The sequence below is a fragment of the Ammodytes marinus genome (genome assembly GCF_949987685.1).
Source record: "Ammodytes marinus genome assembly, chromosome: 19".
Lineage (NCBI taxonomy): Eukaryota > Metazoa > Chordata > Actinopteri > Uranoscopiformes > Ammodytidae > Ammodytes > Ammodytes marinus.
Window position 1 is genome coordinate 11,040,907 of NC_137223.1, and position 21,788 is coordinate 11,062,694.

The following is a 21,788-nucleotide window of genomic DNA, read 5'->3' on the forward strand; positions in this document are numbered from 1 at the left end:
TGCATGACTCCGGCATGCACTGTCTTTGACCTTTGCATAAATGTATTTAATCATTTTAAGGGGAAAACACATTGTATTGAGTTATTTGTAAAACAGCCTGCTATAGTAGCCATACAAGATTTATTTTCTGAATTTCAATGCTGCTTTATTTTTACGTTTTAAATTGGGAAATACATGTTCCAAAACGACCAATAACCTCTGTATTTAAAAAGAAATCATGCAAGTAGGCTAATAATAAACATCAATGAAGTATAGGCTATCGCATCACAGTAGGCCTAATTGTCCACAATAATCTCACAACAGCCCCTATCCAAAAAGGAACTTTAAAAATGTACAACTGTAAGGTCAGTTGTCTGTTTTATTCAAATAAGCAGTTGTTTATTTCTGTAGTGCGTATTGGCATCTTTGAGCAAAAAACCCCCAAAATTTTCGGCGCGCCGTGTTGCGCCGCGCCTCCTCCACACCTGGGTGGTGACCACCTTGACTAAGACATTTCCTGGGGGAAACACTGTTGCGTCACAATAAGAAGTGTAATAGACATTGATGTCAATTTTCAGTGATATGTGGCCCACAAAAAGTGTAAAGTAATGTGTTCTTGGACCTTTGATGGGAAATGATTTATGATAAGCATTGGGTATTGCAATTTCACACATGTACAAACAGAAGCTTAATTCATTTGATGTGTGCTATGTAAATAAATATAAGCGATTTGATACAAGTAGCTCTTGGCCACTTTAATTTTTTCAAAGTAGCTCTCAGTTGAAAAAAGGTTGGAGACCCCTGGTCTATAGCCTATGTCAGCCTTGTCTGTGGAAAAAAAGATACAGTAGCTGGACAACAGAGTTCTTCTGCTTCGTTCCTCACACTGCATTTGAATTAGAGGTGGGCATAGATTAATTTTTTTAATCTAGATTAATCTAGATTAAAATGGCTCATTTGAATTCATTCATAATATGTGTGTGCTCCCTAAATAATGACTCAAAGTAAGTCTCTGAGAACGTGTTTCTCAAGCCAGGTGGCGCATCAGACCAGGGGCTCATCTCCTGTGCAGGTGCACACCTAATGCATCAAGTTAACTTGCGTGCAGAAAGAGGATGTCACGGAACTCATGTCCGTTAGCTTTTCAATATAAGACTGTCAAAATAAAAGTCCCGCAAAACAATCGTTATTTTGGGGATTAACTTCTCCGCGTGAGAAATTTGAGTTGTAGGCTAGCGTGTGAGAGTGTGAGCTGGTTGATATGAGTGTGTCTCACGGCCAAAAGGGTGAGACTTGGCAGCTCTGTCAGTTGTCAAACAAAGCGGACGGACGTGGTCTCTATAGCAACGAGATCAGCTGAGCTATCACTGATAAAAAAAAATATTGTTTCCATAATGATTTCCATAGCCTTAAGCCATAGGCTAGCCTACATGTTGTGTAATTCAGTGATTTTCAACCTTTAATGAGTCGAGGCTATGCATTGGCTTTGGCGATTTCCCTTGCCTCTTTTTTTTCTCTCCACACAAAGCTCTCCCATTGCACACACGCATGCCCCGGCCGCTTCCGAGAGCACAGACTGTTAGAACTCCTACAGTAAACCAATTCCGCATTGCACAAGGTGCAAACAACCTTGGTCTTGTCGAGGTTTCCATTGGGAAGCTTCTTAAAAATACCTTTTCCCTGAAGCAAACCCGGCGGCTTCCTAGCTGCATCCATGTCAGCACGTTACGTTTGATGTGGTAGGCTACACAGGTGCGAAGTCGGACTCGTTCTGACTCGTGCACTACAGTGCAATTCGGCCAGGTATACATCCGCGCTAAAATAAGAGGAACAAGAGATTAACGGCGATATTTTTTTATCGCCGATAAGAGTCTGGCGTTAACGCAGCACGTTAACGCCGTTATCGGCCCACCACTAATTTAAATGCATTCACTATATTAGAGAGAAATATGTCCCGTAAAAGAAAAAGAGCTCCAAGCCCAACCCATAATATTTTATTTTATATTAATATGTTTATGGAAAATCCATGTGTCCTTCTTCAATAGCTTCTAATTCATATGACCCAGTCTCTCCAAATTATTTGTTCACACAAAATTTCTCAGATTTAGCCTCTTAATTTTCCTCTCAAAGTGCACCAGATTCATGCATTTCACTTTAAAAAGGTTAAAAAAATCTCCCGGGGGGGCATACCCCCGGACCCCCCTAGGAGGGTCTGAATCTCAGCTGTCTAATGTTTTCGCACAGCCGCACAGTGGAGGCACTAGCGGAAAACACTGGGTGTGTGAATGATATTTAACAAAGATCTATAGTTTCAGCAGCGCTAACATTGGAGAGGGGCCCCCTAATCATATTTCGCTTAGGGCCCCCTGAAGGCTTGGGCCGGCTCTGCACACTCAACACACCTTTGACCTGTGTGTGTGTGTGTGTGTGTGTGTGTGTGTATCTTGTCAGCTGTTGATCCCAGAGCCCACACTATGGAGCGCAGTGTAAATAAATAAAGGCAAACAGAAGCGAGTGAGTGATGGGTTTCCGGCAGGTCATGATCCAGGGAGACAATGCTATAAATATTGAATCAGTGAACCACCCCTGAAAACAAGCTCTCTTTCACAAATGAACAGTAACAAAAACAACAACATTATGAAAATATGAAGGAATACATTCCATAGAGATACATCCACCAGGGCTACAATCAAGGCAATGGTTTGTGTACATTGTATGTCCTGTGTTTATCTAATAGTTATGTTTTATTATTCTGTGCATCTGTCAGTTCTGACAAACATTATCAAATGCTAGGCTAGGTTTCTGACTCACTTATTACTGCTGTTTGTCTTCCGTGCTGTTGACTGTACACTCCCATGATCCGCCGTACTCAATACACATCATTTCATTTGTGTATTTTTCATTTGGTTGGGGAATTATACTTTATTATTTTATAACTTAATTACAAAGGTACTTTGGTGAAGACCTTTTCAGACATTTAAATTAACAGTGGAAATATTTTTGGAAAAAAAAAACCTTTTCAGAAAATTGCAGTTCATGTTGAAATTCTGTTAAAAAAAATCCTGATTTTTATTTATGTACTATTATGTTCTTTTTAATTCTGACAAAAATGCAAAGAATCACAAAAAATCATTTCCGAATACTTGCTAAATGTCTTTTTGGTATAATCATTTTTACTGTGCCTACATTCTAAGATGTGTGTGTGTGTGTGTGTGTGTGTGTGTGTGTGTGTGTGTGTGTGTGTGTGTGTGTGTGTGTGTGTGTGTCTGTGTCTGTGTGTCTGTGTCTGTGTGTTTGCTGCAGGCTAATATTGGAGTTTGAGCTGAGGACCAAAGAGGAGTCTGGTCTGGTTCTCTACATGGCAAGAATCAACCATGCTGACTTTGTCACCATACAGGTATTGTAAATCTACTTGCTACTGCTTTCAATGTCATTCCACTAGTTTGATTTGTCCCAGGCTTGTCCCCTGCCTCTAGTCATCTAATACAAGCTGCTTCTCTTTACATTTGAGCCGTTGATCCGCTCTTCCGAAAAAATCAGACAATGTTGGTGGTTCACAATGTAGAAAAAAACGAGGTTACGTCTACTTTATCTGAAATATTGTATTTGAATTTTAAAGGTGAATATTGCAGTTTCATGGGGAGGAAGGGGGATTTGTTTACATTCGAAGTGCTCACAGTTAGTTTTACAAAACATATTTACTCTACAAGTGATTCTTAGTATTGAATAATGCCATCATCATAAATCCAAACAGAGTTATTTTTGAGACACTTGGAGCAAAACGTAAGACTAGAATCTTTTTTGTAAACAAAACTGTAAGCCCTTCTGCTGTAAAAAAAAAAAAAAGATTCAACCAGTGTTTCAGGGATCCCATTTTACTGTGAGGAGAGTTAGTTTATTCAACATTAAAACATGTTCACTTCTCTGACACACACAAAGTTACATAGTGCACCTTAAACATTTGGAATCAATGATATTCATAATCCTCATTTTAACCCGAACAGCCTTCTTCTGGATTTTCTCACTAAGACTGTACAGCGGTTACATGAGTCTTTTTTCCCCCCAGTTAATACCAACCATGTCTCTCTCTCTCTCTCTCTCTCTCTCTCTCTCTCTCTCTCTCTCTCTCTCTCTCTCTCTCTCTCTCTCTCTCTCTCTCTCTCTCTCTCTCTCCCTACAGATAAAGGATGGACAGGTGTGTCTGGGTTATGATCTGGGTCATGGAAATATCTCTGGCTGCGTGCCCTTCTCCATCAATGATGGCAACTGGCACAAGGTAGGGCATTCTACCAATACATATATTGATCAACTTAACATGGAATAATATAGATAATTAAAATGTTAATCTAAATTATATACCTTGTATGGACAGTACTTCACTTGAAAATGAAGTGGAAAAACTGTTTATTGACAGAACATTTTGAAAGGTCCCTTATCTACTGACCTACAGTTTTTGTTTTGTCCCTTTTAATGTATCTGTGTATGTATACATATGAATGCATCATACTTCATGTGTTTAATAACCAGTTTACAATAGTTATTTTTGTTTTGTTTTAACCCAATGGTAATGCAGGTCTATGATTTTTTTTCGGTATTTTAGCCCTACATATAAGATGCGGTTGCTATATTCGTTATTTACTCCATTTCTTTTTTTCTTTATGCATTAAAAGTCCTGGAGACTCATTTATCGAACGCAGCCCATACTTTCTGAAGAAATTAACCACTTTTGATGCATTGTTTAAAAAGTCAATTTTTTAAGTGTGGGCACATGAAGACAACACATATCTATTTTGACATCTAAGACAATATGTATGATGGGTTTTGTATGCTCACATTCTCCCTGTTATCTCTCAGATCCGTGTCAATCGTCTCAAGCAGAGAAGTGTGCTATTGGTGGATGGGCGTTACAGTAAACAGATGATCAGTCCAAAGAAGGTACAATCTTTTTCTTTTCTAACCACTTTAAGACTCATATATGAAATATTCTATATAACTGAACATACAAATAGTTACAAATGACAAATGGCCAATATTGTTGAAATATATATTTTTTTTCTCACCAGGCTGACCTGTTAGACGTGGTGGGAACGCTGTATGTTGGTGGATTCCCACAGAACTACACCTCCAAGAGAATAGGACCGGTAAAAAAAAACTTCCAAAAAACAAAGTAGCAGTATGGCTTTGCATGTGAAACCAGGATGCCATTTTTTATTTTGCACTTAAATGAACTCACTTTGGTGTTGCTCAAACATATTATTTTTATTCGTCCATTTTAATATCTTGTTTATTTTACCATGTTTCTGTTTCTAGATTCTGTCCAGTATCAATGGGTGTATCCGTAACCTAAAGATGACAGGGAGTCCTGTAACTCTCAAGCCAGCCACTGCAGGTAATGAATTTGTATTATTATATTTTTTTTCATAATTGCACGTATCATGTCAGCTGTTACACACTTGTAACCATCAATAATTAGGTTAACATTGTCATTAGTTTGTTCATCTTTGATTTCTTCTTCCTGGTCTTTGCCTATTTAAGTCATCGAGGACTTTAAGTTGAACATGGCCACACCCACCTCCAGTCACATGGTAGGAAGGTGCTTTGTCGCCACGGAGACGGGCACCTACTTTGATGGCACTGGCTACCTGAAAGCAGGTGAGACGCTGAAAATCAATTGCGTAGTTTTGAATATACGTTATATATTTTCAGCGCGTGATGGGGTCATGCAGTAGGAGTGACTTCAGAACAGCAAACATTCAGTCCAGTTATTCTCCAAAAGCTCATTGACCCTTCTGATGTTATAAAGGGGAATAATCATCTCTCTCTCTCTCTCTCTCTCTCTCTTTCTCTCTCTCTCTCTCTCTCTCTCGCTCTCTCTCTCTCTCGCGCTCTCTCTCTCTCTCAGTCTCTTCATACAGAGTGGGTCTGGATGTGTCCATAGAATTAGAGTTCAGAACCAGCAGAACCAATGGGGTGATTTTTGCCATCAGTAACCAAGCCAACGACGGACTGGGAATAGAGCTTGTCCAGGGCAAGGTACATAACAATGACATGACATTTGAGTTGTACTATATGCAAGGAATAATCTTTTGACACAAACAAAGGTGTGACTTTTCATAAAGGGTAGATCTCTTTAAAAAAAATAAAAATAAAAATGTTCCAGAAAACAAAGAAATGCAGTTATTTTCAGAAGTGTCAAACATGTGTGTCAAATATATATATATATATATATAGTTTTAAAATATTACAAAACCTTACAGGTACTTAGATGAAAACATAGCTATATAGTAGGGCTGTAAAACAATAAAAAAAAATCATGAATAGTTAATAGCGATTAATTGCATTTTTAATGCATGTTTAAAATTATATTAAAGTGCATTTAACAATGTTTATTTTATATCCATATCAACAAAGTAGAGCAATTCTCACCAGTGATGTATTCTGAAAATATTACTGGATGACTTCCTGTCTCTTTTGATCTGTTCTGTGCTGAATGCTGACAACCCTACTATATAGATTATGAAAATGTTGTTTAAAGGTGCTCCGAGATACTTTCAGTTTGTGTTCATACTTGCACCCCCTTTGGACAAAAGCGGTAGTGTTTTTACCACGCCAGCTGTTGTTCCTGGGAGAGCGTACCCATGACAAAGGCATTTAGAAAAACTATACAAAAATGGCATGCCATATAACTTGTTATCTGAGGAAAGATTGGACTTTTTCAGAAATATTTCAAAGTTCCTCGTAGCTACTTTAAATACATGTATTTCCTTCTTTTTCTATTGTTTTCAAATGCAATTTTCTACCCCCTAGCTGCTCTTCAATGTTGACAACGGTGCTGGACGAATCACAGCGGAGCACACGCCGGAGGGGGCGGGCTTCTGTGACGGCCAATGGCACTCTGTCGTCGCCAACAAGCTGCGACACAAGCTGGAGCTACTGGTGGACGGGAAGCAGAGCACAGCCAAGAGTCCACATGCACGCTCCAACACCTGTGACACCAACGACCCCATCTACATCGGAGGATATCCTGGTAAGACCTGCCTTCACACACATTTCACAAAACAGTTTTTCGGTCAAACTCAGCGTATATCTCCTCACGTTCCGCTACCTGTCCGTACTTTGTGTGCGCGCTGAGAAAATATAAAGCTGGTGTTAATACACAGCATAGGCTCTGTAAACTGATATGTAAAACAAAAGGGTATGTAAATAAAGGGGGCCCACCGTAGCTAGCAACATGCCCGTTTACAGAGCCTAGGCTGTGGATTATAACACTGTTTTTTTTCAGCGCACATACTGTACGGACAGGTAGTGATTGTGAACAGATATTCACTGATTTTGGGAAAAAAGTGTCTTGACACCAAGCGTTCTCCAGAATCGCTGACTCCACCTTTAATGGGTTTTTTTAAATATATGTATTTTTTTACATCTGTCAACACATAAGAATTGCAATCTAAAATACAAACATGACTATATGCCATGTGAGTGGCCTGCTGTGCTGTCGAAATAAAATAAGAATTTTACATACTCATATAATATAGTATAATGATCAAACTTGTCTTAATCCCTCCTCCTTAGATGGAGTGCGTCAGGCGGCTCTCTCTAGCAGCGCTTCCTTCGGCGGTTGTATGAGGAACCTGAAGCTCACCAAAGCTTCCAAGACCATGGAGGTGCACTTCAACAAGGCTGTAGAGATGAAGGGAGTTCAGCCTCTGTCCTGTCCAGCTGTAGCCGCTGCCTAACCCGCTGCCATTGACCGTCCCCTTTGTCCTCTCACCCTAACACACAGTACTTCTCCAAGGACCTACACAGGGGGCCAACTCCTTGGTCTTTGAAGATGATGCACTTGGCACACAGTTAATACAACAATAATCAGACTATATGTGCCTGAATCACAAACTTAATGCTGCGTTCCAGACAACTCGGATGTGAAACTTTTGAATGTCAACAAAAAACACGTGGCAAAATGCTCTTTCTTTGGTCTATTGTAAGTCTATTGATAATATGAGATTAAATGGAACCCAATTAGTGCAATACGGGAACACAAATTATTAGACTCATAAATTGCAACCGACCACATAGTTTACTGACTCAGAGAGAAAGATAAATGAAGCCTAAGATATCCTATTACTGTTGTGCTGTCTACTCATTTTGGAATTATATCACAAAAGTCAAGTGTAGTTTTTTCTTTTGAATGATTTAACTTGTTTGAAACATTTAACTGTTGTGTAGACCACCTTGCTTCCGTGACGTCAGAAAAACGTATTCTCTGTGAAGTCGGGGTAAATGGATTTGCATTTGGCATTCCAGTCTTAATTCTTCCCAGTTGTGTGGAATGCAGCATACAACTATAATGTAAATTCATCCCATTTGTTGGACAACATCTTGCTGCTAGGTGTAGTCAATGACTAAAATCTCAGTGTACCTACCTGTGTTAAAAGTGCAAAAACACAATCCAGAAAAATGACACATGGAAATATCTGTCTTGTTTAGGGCTACATTAAAACATACAACGTTACCTGGTGCAGTTTTCAAAATGCAAAACACTCCGTAAGTTCTTCTTACCCATCATATTTTCAGTATGAGACCATGACAGTATGTACAGTGTAAGGTTCTGGTCAATAAATCTATAATGGCTACAGATTGAGGTCTCAGAGTGCTTTGAAATGCGTTTTTATAGTTTGTTTATTACTACGTTAACACGGCTGTGCTGTTGTTACTGGTGCTCACAGTATTAAAGCTAGAATTATCTTTTTGGATATGTGTGACTATGAACATTTAATCAGCTTTTTTGTCAGTAAAGTAAGAAGTAATGGAGGGTAGATAACTTTTACATAATCTTCTCTGGAGAAGAATAACAATAGATATATATGTGTGTGTGTGTGTGAATAGAAGTGTTCTTTATAAACCTGACAGGAAGTTATTTAAAAGGACCATATCACTTACTTCACCTTTAAGGTGAGAAAGTAATCTATTGCTTTAATCAATAGCTTTGATGGATATTGTGGGAAATCTGATGTCAAATTGAAGGTACAAGGTTTGTGCAGGACACAGTGTATGTTCTGCATGGTGTGGCTGAAAATAACTCAGCAGCTGTTTGAAATATATTCTTGATAGCATCGCACAGATTGTCCTGTCCTTCTTCAAAGTGAAGTGTATTAAGATTAGACAAATTGAAATTAAATTGATTAAATATTGATACAAATTGAGATTAAAAAGGAGAGCTTGAAAAAAAAATATATTGAAACTTCACCAGGCTATTTCATTGTACAATTGCTATAACAGAAATTGCATCCGGCTTATTGCTGTCAAAAAATATTGTAAAATTGGATTAGAACTGTCCACAGTTCAGGTTTTCTCAAATAATTTTCAGGACCATATCCAAACATATTTCTTCTGGGGTGTGGGCTATTGGTGACAATTTCAATGTGAAATTGCTAATGTACAAGCAAAGTTTATTTAACCATGAAAAAATTATATATATATAGCTGTTCTAATTAAATTAAATAATGTACTATGTATACTGTGTCCCTTTCACCAAGGGACTAACATCAATATGAGGAGAAAGCATTTACGTGCCAGATACACTAGAGGGCGGTACGTGACAACAAAGAGCAAAGATGTACTTGATAGATTCAACTATGTTCAATTGGCTCCTTTACTTCAGGATATATCTGGATATTTGACATTTCCCCTATTTTTCATATGGTGGAAAAAGTGCATTTCTCATGAAATGGACACATGAAATAATGGATGGAATCCTTATCTTTTTTAAATTGTGCATTCCTCTTTAATTAACGTGGTGCTCTTTACATACAGTGGAGAATGGTTTGAGGTCAGACCTCTCAAACCTTTTTTTTTGGTGCCTGACGTGGAATGTTCAGAAGAATAGCATTAAAAGCTAACATTATGGCAACTCAATCATTTCAAGTCGTTTGCCTGTAAACTGATCAAACCGTTTTCTTTTGACAACAAGATTACACCTGTCACAAGGCTTTAACAAATGCTTTCATGATTTCATTATCCAGGAAATACGCTTTTTTTATATATATTTATATCATGAGATTATCTAAGAAATAGATATTGCACATTTGTATCTTTTCCAGTTTGTGCTGACTAAAAAACAAACGGCTACTGAGTCATATCATAAATATATCACATTCAAATGTTCATGAATGTTCATCTTGTGTCAACCCAAAATAGTAGTTTGATCAAAAAGCACTTTTAGTTGCTTCTACTCGTTCCACCAGAGCGTATAACGGCCATTAATATGTAGAATACAAAAGTGCGGATGTTTCTTGTGAACCCTCCTCAACCATCTCTCCCTCATATCATCCCAGTGATTGTGTGAGATAAAACCGCTCTAGCTACATCATTAATCTAAAGTCTTGTTTCGACGGCATTCAAGCATTCCATCATGTTCACAACACTGAAAGTAAAGCGGTGGCCTCCTCACCTACTATATTAAAGGTGCAGTGTGTAGAATTAAGTGGTATTTTTCAGTACAGACTTGGTAGAAACGAAACATATAAAAAATATAATTTAGATAAATATAAAAAGAAAAAAAAAATAATAATGTATTTCCTTAGAATGAGCCTTTTACATCTACATAGGTGCGGGTCTCCCTAGACAAGAGGCCACCTTGTTGCACCGCCATGTTTCTACAGTAGCACTGAATGGACAAACTTAACGGCTTTACACATTTTTTAAGTGGGTTTCCTGGGGAATTTCACCAATTGGTAAACATAGAAGAAGTACTATAGAATAAATTACTAAATACATCTTCTCCTCATCACTTGATATTGCGGAAAGACTTGAGGCAGTGGTGGATGATGCCATCTTTAGTGACTAGCTTCTTGTCTTTGAAGGCCACCGTAGATCCTGTAATTATTCCAAAAGAAGGGGTTACCAAGGGAGCGTTGCTATTCCAATTTTACACACTGCACCTTTAACGACGACGAGGACTTTTGAGTAGAAACCGCCTAAGAAGAGTATATCATTGTGTATATCCTCTACACACTGGTGACAGCACTGTCCTGGTGTCAGGGTCCAGTGACTTATTGCATGATGTCACTTCTTCTTGAACTGATCTGAGGTGAGTTCAGAAAAACGTGCTGGAGGCCATGTCTAGGCTCGTTTGGTGCCCTCATACCACACCCAAAAAGCCACAGGGTCCTTTTCCACACGTTTACCCAGGGGGAAAGCAGCTCTTCTGGGCATGGTTCCTCCTTTACTCTTGGTCCAGGCTTGGTCATGATGACTGCATGAGGCCCGTCAGCCGTTTGCCTGTCAGTGATTTGCCCTGGTGAGCAAGAAGAAAAGCAAAGAGAATTGAAGAAAAGACAGCTGTCAAAAACAAATGTTAAAAAAAGTTAGAAATATGTTGACATCTGCAAATGCATCTTTGTGTTTTAATAATGTTTTGCTTATGAGTTTTTGTTACAGAGAGATCGAATCTGTCAATATCTTTCCAACTTAACTGTTGACTTAATTCCCAACATTGTATTTCCACCTAAAGTGCATCATGAAGAAAAAAAACTGCAAATACAGCAAACAGACACAGACACAACATGAACTAAGCCAATACTGCAGTAGAACACATGCATGTCTTATTCTCTCTAACAAGCTTGAATGTTCCATTGTAGAACAAATAAATAAATAAATGTATTCACATATGATTGTATACAGTTATCTCCTCTCCTGTTCATTAAACCTGCAAGCAATCCTTTGGTTTATGGTTATCAAGCAAAAAGTACTAGTGTAATGAAGAACCCCTAAGTTCCACTCAGTCAACTCATTAGCAGACCATTCCTTGAAACAAATATCAGGAGAAAGAACATGTCTACTCAGGGAAGGAGCAGCGGCAATAAATGTTAAAGTTTGGGGCTATCAGTGACACATTAAATAGTTGCATTAAACCGGTTGCGAGGACAAATTGATCTTGTGGCGTTCATGATTAAAGCAAACTCCTCGAACAAATTACAGCGACAAATTAAAATCAATACCTTCACACACTTTATCCAATTCAGACATATTATCTTGAACCTGCACAAACACTGCTTGCAATTGTTTTAAATAACTTTATTGTAAAGCCATACCATGTCATTTTAGTTGAAGCTCTTTTTTATTGTCTAATTGTTTTATCAATTGAATTATTCTGATGGTTGTAAGTGCTTTTTAATCATCTTAATGTGTTTTTAGTTTAACAAAAAATGCATTTGATAATTAAATGTTATTATGTTTTTTATATCAACTTGATTTGTGACTCTTCAAACCCCTTTTTTACTTTGCATAGTTTTGTTTGACTGGATGTCATTGCAAATGAGCGTCATAATTCCTCATAACGTCGTTAATACTCCTCCATTGTTCAAGTTTTTTCTCCCCAAAAATGGGGTCATTATAATCAATCTGTCTTTTTTGTTTCAATAAGATACAGCAGTGATGTGTACCAAAACAATGTTCTACTTAAATGAGTGTTAGGTCAAGAATGAACCGCGGACGGACACTCACCACACTGCGGGTGAACTTCTCCAGGGACGTGCGTCGCCCCTGCTCTGTTTCAGGCTGGAGACAGACAGACGACAGGGAAACAAATGTTCAATAAGATGATATGATTAGATACATGATGTCGCATGCTTTAACAGGTCTGTTCAAAATGAAGGGTCAGTTCACCAAAATGACAGATTGGAATTGGACTAGCTACCTTGATTTTGATTTGATTTGAATTTTGTATTATTGTGTAATACATTAGCATGCCCAGACCACACAGGCTTACAAAACACCATTATAAAACACAAACAGACCAAAAACCAAAAATAGATGCTAAACAATACTACCATTAACGATATAAACCATCCTGATGTTTAATCCAGGCTTTAGTCACAAAAGAGGCCAACTTTTAAACATTAAAAGTAAACATTTAAAGTAAACAAGCATTCCATCCTGACATCATCATCATCATCATTACTCCAAAATATTTCAGGGTTTTGAGCAAACACTTCATTTACAAAAGGTTCTCTTAGTTCATCATAGAAGGGACAGTATAAAAGAAAATTAGATTCATTGTCCACTTCTCCTAAATCACAAAGTTCACAAAGTCTATGTTCCTCTGGGATGTTCTTAAATCTGCCGACCTCAAGTGCCAGGGGAAGGATTCCCATTCTTAATTGGGCAATCAAGGATCTCTGATTTCTTGGTAAATGTGTTTTAACATATCATTCTGTGTCATAATTATGTGACATTTGGCTACCAGTGTAGCTTCTTTGAAAAATCCAATATATAACCAGAGTTCAACTTCCTATTCTAAAACTGTTGTTAGAAGATGTTTAAGCAATTTTATGATTGTACTACATTGTACCCAGTGATCTCCAATGATTAACATAAACTATATATTGTTGGCAACTGGACATTCACCATTGATGTTTAAAACGTACTTTCTTCCTGGCCATCAGCAGGTCCTGGTACACATTGGAGCGCAGGAAGCGTGTGTAGCTGTCACTTTTCATCAGCTTGTAGATGTGGTCCTGGATACAGAGGGTAAGAAACAGAGAGAGAGAGAGACACAGAGAGAGAGAGAGAGAGAGACAGACAGACAGACAGACAGACAGACAGACAGAGAACACATAAGTCTTATTATTTGCCAGACCAAGAGAGGGATAATTTCAATCTGAGTACTTAGTATACAGTATGTATTTGGTTCGGATCTGTACAGAGTTAGCTTATTCAGTCAAAGTAAACTAAAGGAGACAGTCACTGAGGGACAGACATGGTTGTGGCAAATCTGTCAGGGGAAATATGTTTTCTATTTCAACTCTTCCCTTTGAAGCCTCAAACTGGAGAGGACATTTGATAGACTGTACACCTCCCAACACTCAACACTTCAGCGTTATCCATCTCCCCAGTGAGGCAAGTTCTCCTCAATATCAAGCCATTAGTTGATATTGGTGAAGCGTGTAAGAAAGACAAATGGGAAAGACAACAGGGTGGGATGGATTCTTAAGGGGCAGCACTTGACACTGATCACCTGACGAGGTCTAAATGAAAATCATTCTGAATGGCGTTCACATTCTCCTGCAGTGGGAGAGGGAAGGTTTTGGATGACCAGAGATTTGTTATAGCCGTAAAAAAAAAGGCTACCACCTCTTATACACTGACTGTACTATGTTGTAGCTGACTTTTTTGTTTTGTTTGACTATGTGAATATCAGATGTTAACCTGTTCTAAAGTCTAGCGGCAGCAACTGCAAAAGTGTGTTCACCCCATAAAGATTGTACCTCCACTTTGAGACTTCTTAAATAAGTTGCTTGGATGGTCGCAATGACCCGTTGTACTCACTAGGGTTAAAATATCTGCCAAATTTCGCTGGGGCCAGGTCATTAATGGCCCTAAAAACAAACATTAGAATCTTTAAATTGGATGTCAATGGAGAGAGTAAAGAATGGGGATAACGTGTTCAAGCCTGGATGCATTTATGTAAACAACGATCATCTAACATCTCTAAAACATTCCGAACTATTTAACTACTCAGGCCATTCAGCGGGTAATATTTGTTTACTCTTCAGCCTTTGCATTCTGTATATTACAATGCAGCAGGTGTACTATTTATATGTAATATTGAATTTCATTTTAGCCAGACAGCTTAACCTTTGAGCTGGCAGGCGGGCAAATTGGAAGGTTTGGCTCTTGTGTTGCCCGAAGACACTCTGCATTGCATTTAAACTACTGTGTGTCGGTTGTAGATATTGTTTTTTTCCGTGTGTGTTAATGATATTTAAAGGGATTTGAGTCACTTTTTCCTCAATTGAACTGTGAAGTGTTTCATTAAATCTTGGAATGTTAAAACTGGAATCCCTGCAGGGTTTAGAGTGGAGTCCACAGTAAAATGAGGAATACTTAAAAAATTTTATTTGTATTGCACTTCACCTAGTTATGACATTTTGGGTTTTATTAAATAAATACATTTCAGATCGTTTCTACATTCCAGGTTTTTACAAGGCCTGTATAATGAGAATATCTGACTAGTGTGATGACAGAGTTCCAAATTGTATTAATCCCTTGTTAAAAAGGGATGTGGAAAAAAACATTTACCTTCAACTCCAATTCACTACACTCCTTAATATCTTTAAGGCATCAAGTGGTGAAAGATCTAGATTGCAACGCTCCCTTGGTAGCCCCTCCCTTTGGAATAATTACAGGATCTACGGTGGCCTTCAAGGACAAGAAGCTATAGTCACTACAGATGGCATCATCCACCACTGCCTCTCTCACTCCATGAACACAGTACTACACCATCTCCCCATGTTCTTGTGTGTGGTCACCTGTGCGTCCTCGTAGCTGTACCTCCCCGGGTCTTGCAGGTTGCTGCTGGTGCGTTCGTAGCTGTGTGAGTCCAGGTTGATGGAGCTTGGAGCTCCCTCAGCCAGGAACTCTGTCCAGATGTCCTGAGCCCTCTGAGCCACGTCCTGCTGGGGCATTCTCTTCAGGTCCTGCACCGACAACCAGAAGCTGCAACAACAAAGCAAATACACCGTAGATATGGAGTGAACAAAAAAATGTGATCATCATTGCCAAACAAGGCACATAATCTTTCGTAAATGGTATCTGTGAGAGTTTAAGCAAAAATGTAAGCATCTTTTAAGGTTGACTAAAAAACATATATTTAATGAATAGTGGATTTATCTTGCTTTATTCAACTCTTTTGAAGACGCAGACAATTTCAAGATTTAGAATGTGAATAATCTAGCTCATTAGATTAACATTTTTAGAGAAAAAAAAAAAGTTGAATATGACAAAAGATTCAATATAAAAAAAAACTGTCTCGTGCACAAAAACAAAAGTAAATGAAAGGTAAATGGACAAAACATGTGGACAAGATGTTTTTCTTTTCAATGGAAGCCCATGTAAGGCATTTTCTAAAAGCCGCCAGCTGCTTGCCCTGCAGTGCAAAACCATGGTACGTAAAGGATTTAGAAACTATGACATGATAAATATTAAGATATCTCAAAGACAAAAATAATCAACGGAATTAAATCAGGTAGTTCATTGTAGCATTTTCAGACTTCCATACAAGTAAATGTCTGCTGAGAGCCTAAGACAGCCCATGTGCAGGGAAGCAGACCATTGACAGTGACAAACACATGAGGCAGCAGAGAGCCACAGGCTGACTGTCTGCAGTATTGCTCTGTATCTATATTGATAGGTCAACTCGTTCAGCAATATAGCGAGAAACACCTCCAGGGTCGGCTTCTCTCTTAAAGCTAAAGCAATTAAAAGACTGCGAGCAACAGGAACAAAAGAGATGGAGAAGGAGGGGTGAGGAGAGTGGTGGGATAGCCCAGAGGTGAGTAAGATGATAAGGATGTATGCTCTCTCTCTCTCTCTCTCTCCCACACTCACACACACACACACACACACACACACACACACACACACACACACACACACACACACACTGCTTTCTGAACACCATATAGTCCATGAATCTGTGTGTGTGTCTAAATGACAAATGCATTTCATATCTGTGCTGTGAATCAATAAACAACAACTGTGGGAAATCAACAACCTCATAAAATAACATGAATAGGGACACACTTGCACGTCAGAAAACTAACAAGCACACACAAAACACACTATTGTTGATGAATAGGTGATGGGTGTGTGGGTGTGGGTGTGTCTGTGTGTGTCTGTCTGTTGTTTTGGGGGCTAATCAATCTCTTTAACGTCTCATATATGACGTGCTGTCAGTCATGTCGTTAGTGCATATATTGTATGGTTGGAGAAACTGAGGACCCGGGCCTGAATGGAACTAACTAGCGCCGTTTCCAGAATAGTATTATTGACATTATTGTTATCTACTGTTGCTGCAAATGGTTCAACTGCGTAAATGTGTTCCGAGTGATACATTTATTTTCCAAAAAGAAACCACTTATTGAAGTACTGTATCTTGCTGAGCAAAGGTTATTATACCTCCAAGTGTGAAGGTTATGTGTGTAACAGTAACAGTGCAGCTCAATGGGATCGTTTTGTCAAGGAGTTTGCCTTAATCACAAGTAGCTATTTTCTGGTTGTGTAAGGTACAGGTCTCTCAGGCGTACCTCCCAAACCACTAGGAACCGGTAAGTCTGTCACTTGTGATTTGTTCCTTTCCAATGTTGAAATGGTAGGTTGGAACAAGCGTGATGCCAAAACAATATCTGTTTCTTTCTCTCTATGTACAGCAGTGAAACCTTTTGAACAACTGTTGTTAAAAGTGCTACTGTAGGGAAGTTTTTTCTTAAAAGATACAACTTTATTCATTTTTTCTCACTCAGTGCATATGTAGAAATGTCCAGAATCTGGCAAAAAAAACTCCTTATGATAAAAAAAAAACTAAATGTTAGAGATGATTTTTGAAGCATGATGTCTTCTCACCGCAGGTTTTCTGAGCTGAACTCTGACTCCAGGAACTTGAGGAAGAGCTCCTGTCCTACAGGGTCCTTCAAGGCCTCCTCCATAGAGAAGCCCCACTTCTTCACCCGCTGCTGACTCGGCTCCTTACTGGCAGAGACAAGAGGCAGTTTAAAGTAGCTACGAGGAACTTTTGAATACCTCTGAAACAGTCTCCTTTTTCCTCTGATGATCATCAATTGCATGTAACAGCAAACGAGACCATCAGTGCAAACAACGCTATATTTTTTTAATCATTTATAGGATTTATTAAGCCGTTTACTAGAAATCTTACATTCAAATACAAAATAATAATAAAAAAATATATGACAGAACAGATTTTGGATACAGCCTTTTTTCATTTCATAAATAAAAAAAATTCTATGAACGGGTCTGAAAAAAAGAAGCATTTTCAGCATGTTTTTAAGAAGAAGAAAATGTCTCATGAATCAGACAATGAAGAATGATTATGGAAAGTTCTGTTTTTTTTTGTGTTTTGTTGTAAATAGCCTACTTTATTTATCGATTTTTGTTTTTGGAGAACATACACACACACAAAAAAAAAGGGAACACAAAAACATAAGACAAAATAAAATAAACAAATAACTCTCATTTTATATAGCTTTTCTTAATGCCTTTGTCCAGGTATACGCTCACCCAGGAATAGACCTTTAGCACAGCTGCAATGTGAACACACTTTCGCTTCACAATCTGAATGTTCCCTGTAGCTACTTTAAACATTTACCCAAAGCTTCTGCGGGCAGGTCAAGATTAAAAAAGAGATTAGAAGAGATTCAATTACAGGGAAATGGTGAGGAAATGTTCACTGTGTGGAGGGCTGACAGATGAATGTAGAGGAAGGGATTAGACGATCATTAAAACCTAACATCTTGTTGCTTTCGGAGACAACTTAAAGGGCTAATGTTGATGCCATATCGTTGCCTGGAATGCTTTGCATCATGACAGTTTGAATCTGAAATCCAATTGCTTTAATCCCCCGCTGGGAATACATTTTCTCCTATCCAACAATGAATCAATTCAACTGAATTATTAAGCCACATTAGACACAGTCATTATACGTCTACTCTGACTAATTCTTGCATAATTCAAGACAGGCCAGGAGGATTGCAGAGCATATAGTGCAACTTGTTGAGAGCCATGGCCGGCCGCTTCTGTCTAAGAATTATTTCAGTTTATCACCTTCATATCGCTAGTCAACATTTCTAAGGAACGATCAGTCATGTGAGCTCATCCAATATTTTTCTGTAACACATAAAGCGAGATGGATTATTCCATTTGGATCGACTGAGCGAGCCCGGGACGACCTCTGAGACGCTTTCACCATTTCAGAAATTGACCCAATCCCTCAAAATAATGGCCGTTGAATATCATGGGTGCTGGAATCATTACAGAGCTGTTGTACAGTATAACTCTTGATTCTACAGCAGTGATCTGGTTTTATTGTCTCTCAGTTGAAGATTACTATTTCGAAGAAGTTTGCATTCGTCATGTCCGCATATCAAAAACAGGTTGAAATAATCATACTCAACTGACCAGTTTTTCTCCAGTTCGTTTTTTTAGAGTTCAATAAAATAAAATGAATCTGGCGAGGGCTTTATTTTTGCAGCAGAAAGTCTTAATCGTATAACAACTGGCAAATATCAGAGTGAAGCTGTTGTGGTCTGTGGTTTAGTACCTGTTGTCCAGGTCCCAGAGGGAGGGGTCATCACTGGTCCATGGGTTTGACGGTTCGGGTGCCGTCACAAACGGGTCATACTCCATGAACTGCTCACTGTAGCTGATCAGACTGACACACACACACACACACACACACATACAACATATGTAACTCTTTACCATCTGTTACAAACACAATACAAACTATTATATATATTTTATACATGATGCTTTGAATTAGGCCTGCAGAGATGTAAATGGACAAATACCCACCCAATGCTATACTCTACTATCGTGAATAGTCTTTAGATACTAACAAATCAGATGAAATGTCCTTTCAGATGAGTGTACAATAACAGCCACAAAGCAAGATAGGATTCAGCACCATGGACAGCGACAGCCTCAAAAGAATCCATTTCAACCCTAGGCTGTTAGTCTGTCTGGCTGTGCAGTTCTTCAATGTGGTTCAATAACTAGCCAGTTTAAATGCAAAAGCACCCAAAAACAGGCAAAAAAATGAGCAAGGAAATAATTATGAAGGAAAAATAAATGTTCTGAGGCCACACAAGGATATTATATCACTAGATAACAAGTAAGACTGTCTGCACACTCTATTCAAAGCTGTGCACTATCGGGTTGAGGGTTTCATTTTATTGGTACAAAGTAAAAACTCTATTTGTATTGAAGAGAAGCATCATCCACTGAGAGCCTGCCTTTGATTGAGCAGTGGGGATGATCAGGCTTCTTCCCAAAGTGCATATATAAGCCTTTTTATTATCCGAGACACTTTGTGCTTTGGGACTATTATCTAACCAGTTTTCGACCGAGCTCAGTTGCAATAAGGATTTTGCACTCATATGATGTTTATTTGAACTAGAGCTGCAACGATTAATTGATGAATCGATTATTAATCGATTATTAAAATAATCGCCAACTATTTTGATAATTGATTAATCGTCTTAAGTAATTTTTGAATAAAACATTTCCAAATTCTCTGATTTCAGCTTCTCAAATGTGATTTTTTTCTGGTTTCTTTAATCCTATTATGACAGTAAACTGAAATATCCGTGTGTGTTGGACATTACAATACATTTGAGGACGTCAACATGGGCTTTGGAAAATGTATCAACATTTTTCACCATGTTCTGACATTTTACGGACCAAAACACTAATCGATTAATAATCGATTAATCGAGAAAATAATCGACAGATTAATCGATTATCAGAATAATCGTTAGTTGCAGCCCTAATTTGAACCTGTACTTAGTGCATAGTTAGACTTATGTTGGATTAATATGTTTTGTCTTTACACATATCCATATGCACAGAGTTTGAGAGATTGATGACACACTCTGTTGAGACTGCAGAGACCAATTCAGGCACTTAAAAGTAATATGCTACACACTCCCAAATGGAAGGAAGGGATTTTCTAACTGCACCACTTCAGTCAACTCATTTATCATCTGTTTTGTTCATCAATTATCTTCAGGTCAATCGTAAAGTGGCAGCTGCATCTTTGACAGAAAACACTTCTTATCTCCAGTCATATGCTTACTGACTCAAAAAGATATTATAGTTGACAAAGTATTCCTAATGTGAATTGGTTAAAAAAAAACACATTCAAGATGCTAGTCGTTTTAAATGCTACCGTCCAACATGAGTGATGTGGTTTGCCGTGCTTTTTCTCACTGTACTTGAAATAAATTCCGCCAAACTCTCTGCTCTGCGGAGAATCATTCAGACTCAGCTGTGTGGGTGAAGACAGAGGGTTAAAGGGTCATAGAGGCAGAGAGCAGGCAGCAGAAAGCACAGTCTGCTGTGCTGCTGGTAAGTGTATGGAGATCCGGAGTGACTGACTGATGAAGGGACTGTCGGGCAGGCAGATACAGTATTGACACGAGAAAGAAATGACCAAGATGAATATATTTTTGCAGCGACTTTTTTTAGCATTGTGTGGATCATCTAACCTCACTTTAACAATCTAATCCTGGGTCCTGAAACCCATTTTGAAGTTTTAGGCTTGGTAAGGTATAACCCTGCTGCTGTGTCCTTCTTAGTTTACATTATGTGTACATTGAAAAGATAAAGACAAGATAAAGACGATTATTTTGTTTTACCTGTCTGCAACTTTAGACATCTTCATACGGTGGCGATCTACCTGGGAGTTCAGGAATACGATCTGAAAGAAGAGATGGGTAGAAAGTTGTCAGTGTTAAGTTCTACTGTATATGTGGCACAGATTGTAAATAATGTGTTTCTTTATATTGGACATTTCAATGACTTTAGTGTTCAATACCATCCAGTTTTGTGTTACTTTTTCACTATTTAGAATAATTTTTTTGTACAATTTTTTTTTTAATCTTTTTGTACTCATTGCACCGTGGGTCGAAGACAAACGTATTCCACTTTCCTCTGTTTGTCTGGCACATATTGCAGAAATCAACAATAAAGTTGACTTGACTTGACTTGTTAATGCTGTTTTTTTCATATGAGAAAAGCTATGAAAATAAAACAGTATGACCCTTGAATTTCCTGTACTAAACAAGTTGAGTTGGTTGACAGCGACAGCAGTTATGTACGGTAAGGGCAAGATTTTCTCCTAAATCACACCTATTTCCCCATAGGTAAGTTGCATCCTGTCATTTTTGGTTGATTTTCTCTGCCTTTGTTGTTTTGGTGTGAAAGTCAATTTCCCTTAAAAGCTGCCATACAGA

The 21,788-nt window shown here is 38.3% G+C and overlaps 2 protein-coding genes across 2 annotated transcripts in view; one reads left to right on the forward strand and one right to left on the reverse strand.

Moving 5' to 3' along the window:
- Positions 1-8,617, forward strand: part of lama2 (laminin, alpha 2) — a gene marked incomplete at its 5' end in the record, with an annotated part of 158,628 nt that extends 150,011 nt beyond the window's left edge. The window contains 9 exons of the mRNA XM_080048250.1: positions 3,283-3,376; positions 4,160-4,255; positions 4,834-4,914; positions 5,043-5,120; positions 5,290-5,368; positions 5,515-5,631; positions 5,882-6,012; positions 6,787-7,006; positions 7,552-8,617. Coding sequence (XP_079904376.1) covers positions 3,283-3,376; positions 4,160-4,255; positions 4,834-4,914; positions 5,043-5,120; positions 5,290-5,368; positions 5,515-5,631; positions 5,882-6,012; positions 6,787-7,006; positions 7,552-7,715 — 1,060 coding nt within the window. The 3' untranslated portion in view covers positions 7,716-8,617. The remainder of the gene's footprint in view (positions 1-3,282; positions 3,377-4,159; positions 4,256-4,833; positions 4,915-5,042; positions 5,121-5,289; positions 5,369-5,514; positions 5,632-5,881; positions 6,013-6,786; positions 7,007-7,551) is intronic.
- A 2,607-nt stretch (positions 8,618-11,224) lies between these two features.
- LOC307266275 (regulator of G-protein signaling 6-like) overlaps positions 11,225-21,788 on the reverse strand; it is a gene marked incomplete at both ends in the record, with an annotated part of 80,748 nt that continues 70,184 nt past the window's right edge. The window contains 7 exons of the mRNA XM_080048251.1: positions 11,225-11,275; positions 12,484-12,537; positions 13,407-13,496; positions 15,291-15,477; positions 17,383-17,508; positions 19,094-19,204; positions 21,192-21,253. Coding sequence (XP_079904377.1) covers positions 11,225-11,275; positions 12,484-12,537; positions 13,407-13,496; positions 15,291-15,477; positions 17,383-17,508; positions 19,094-19,204; positions 21,192-21,253 — 681 coding nt within the window. The remainder of the gene's footprint in view (positions 11,276-12,483; positions 12,538-13,406; positions 13,497-15,290; positions 15,478-17,382; positions 17,509-19,093; positions 19,205-21,191; positions 21,254-21,788) is intronic.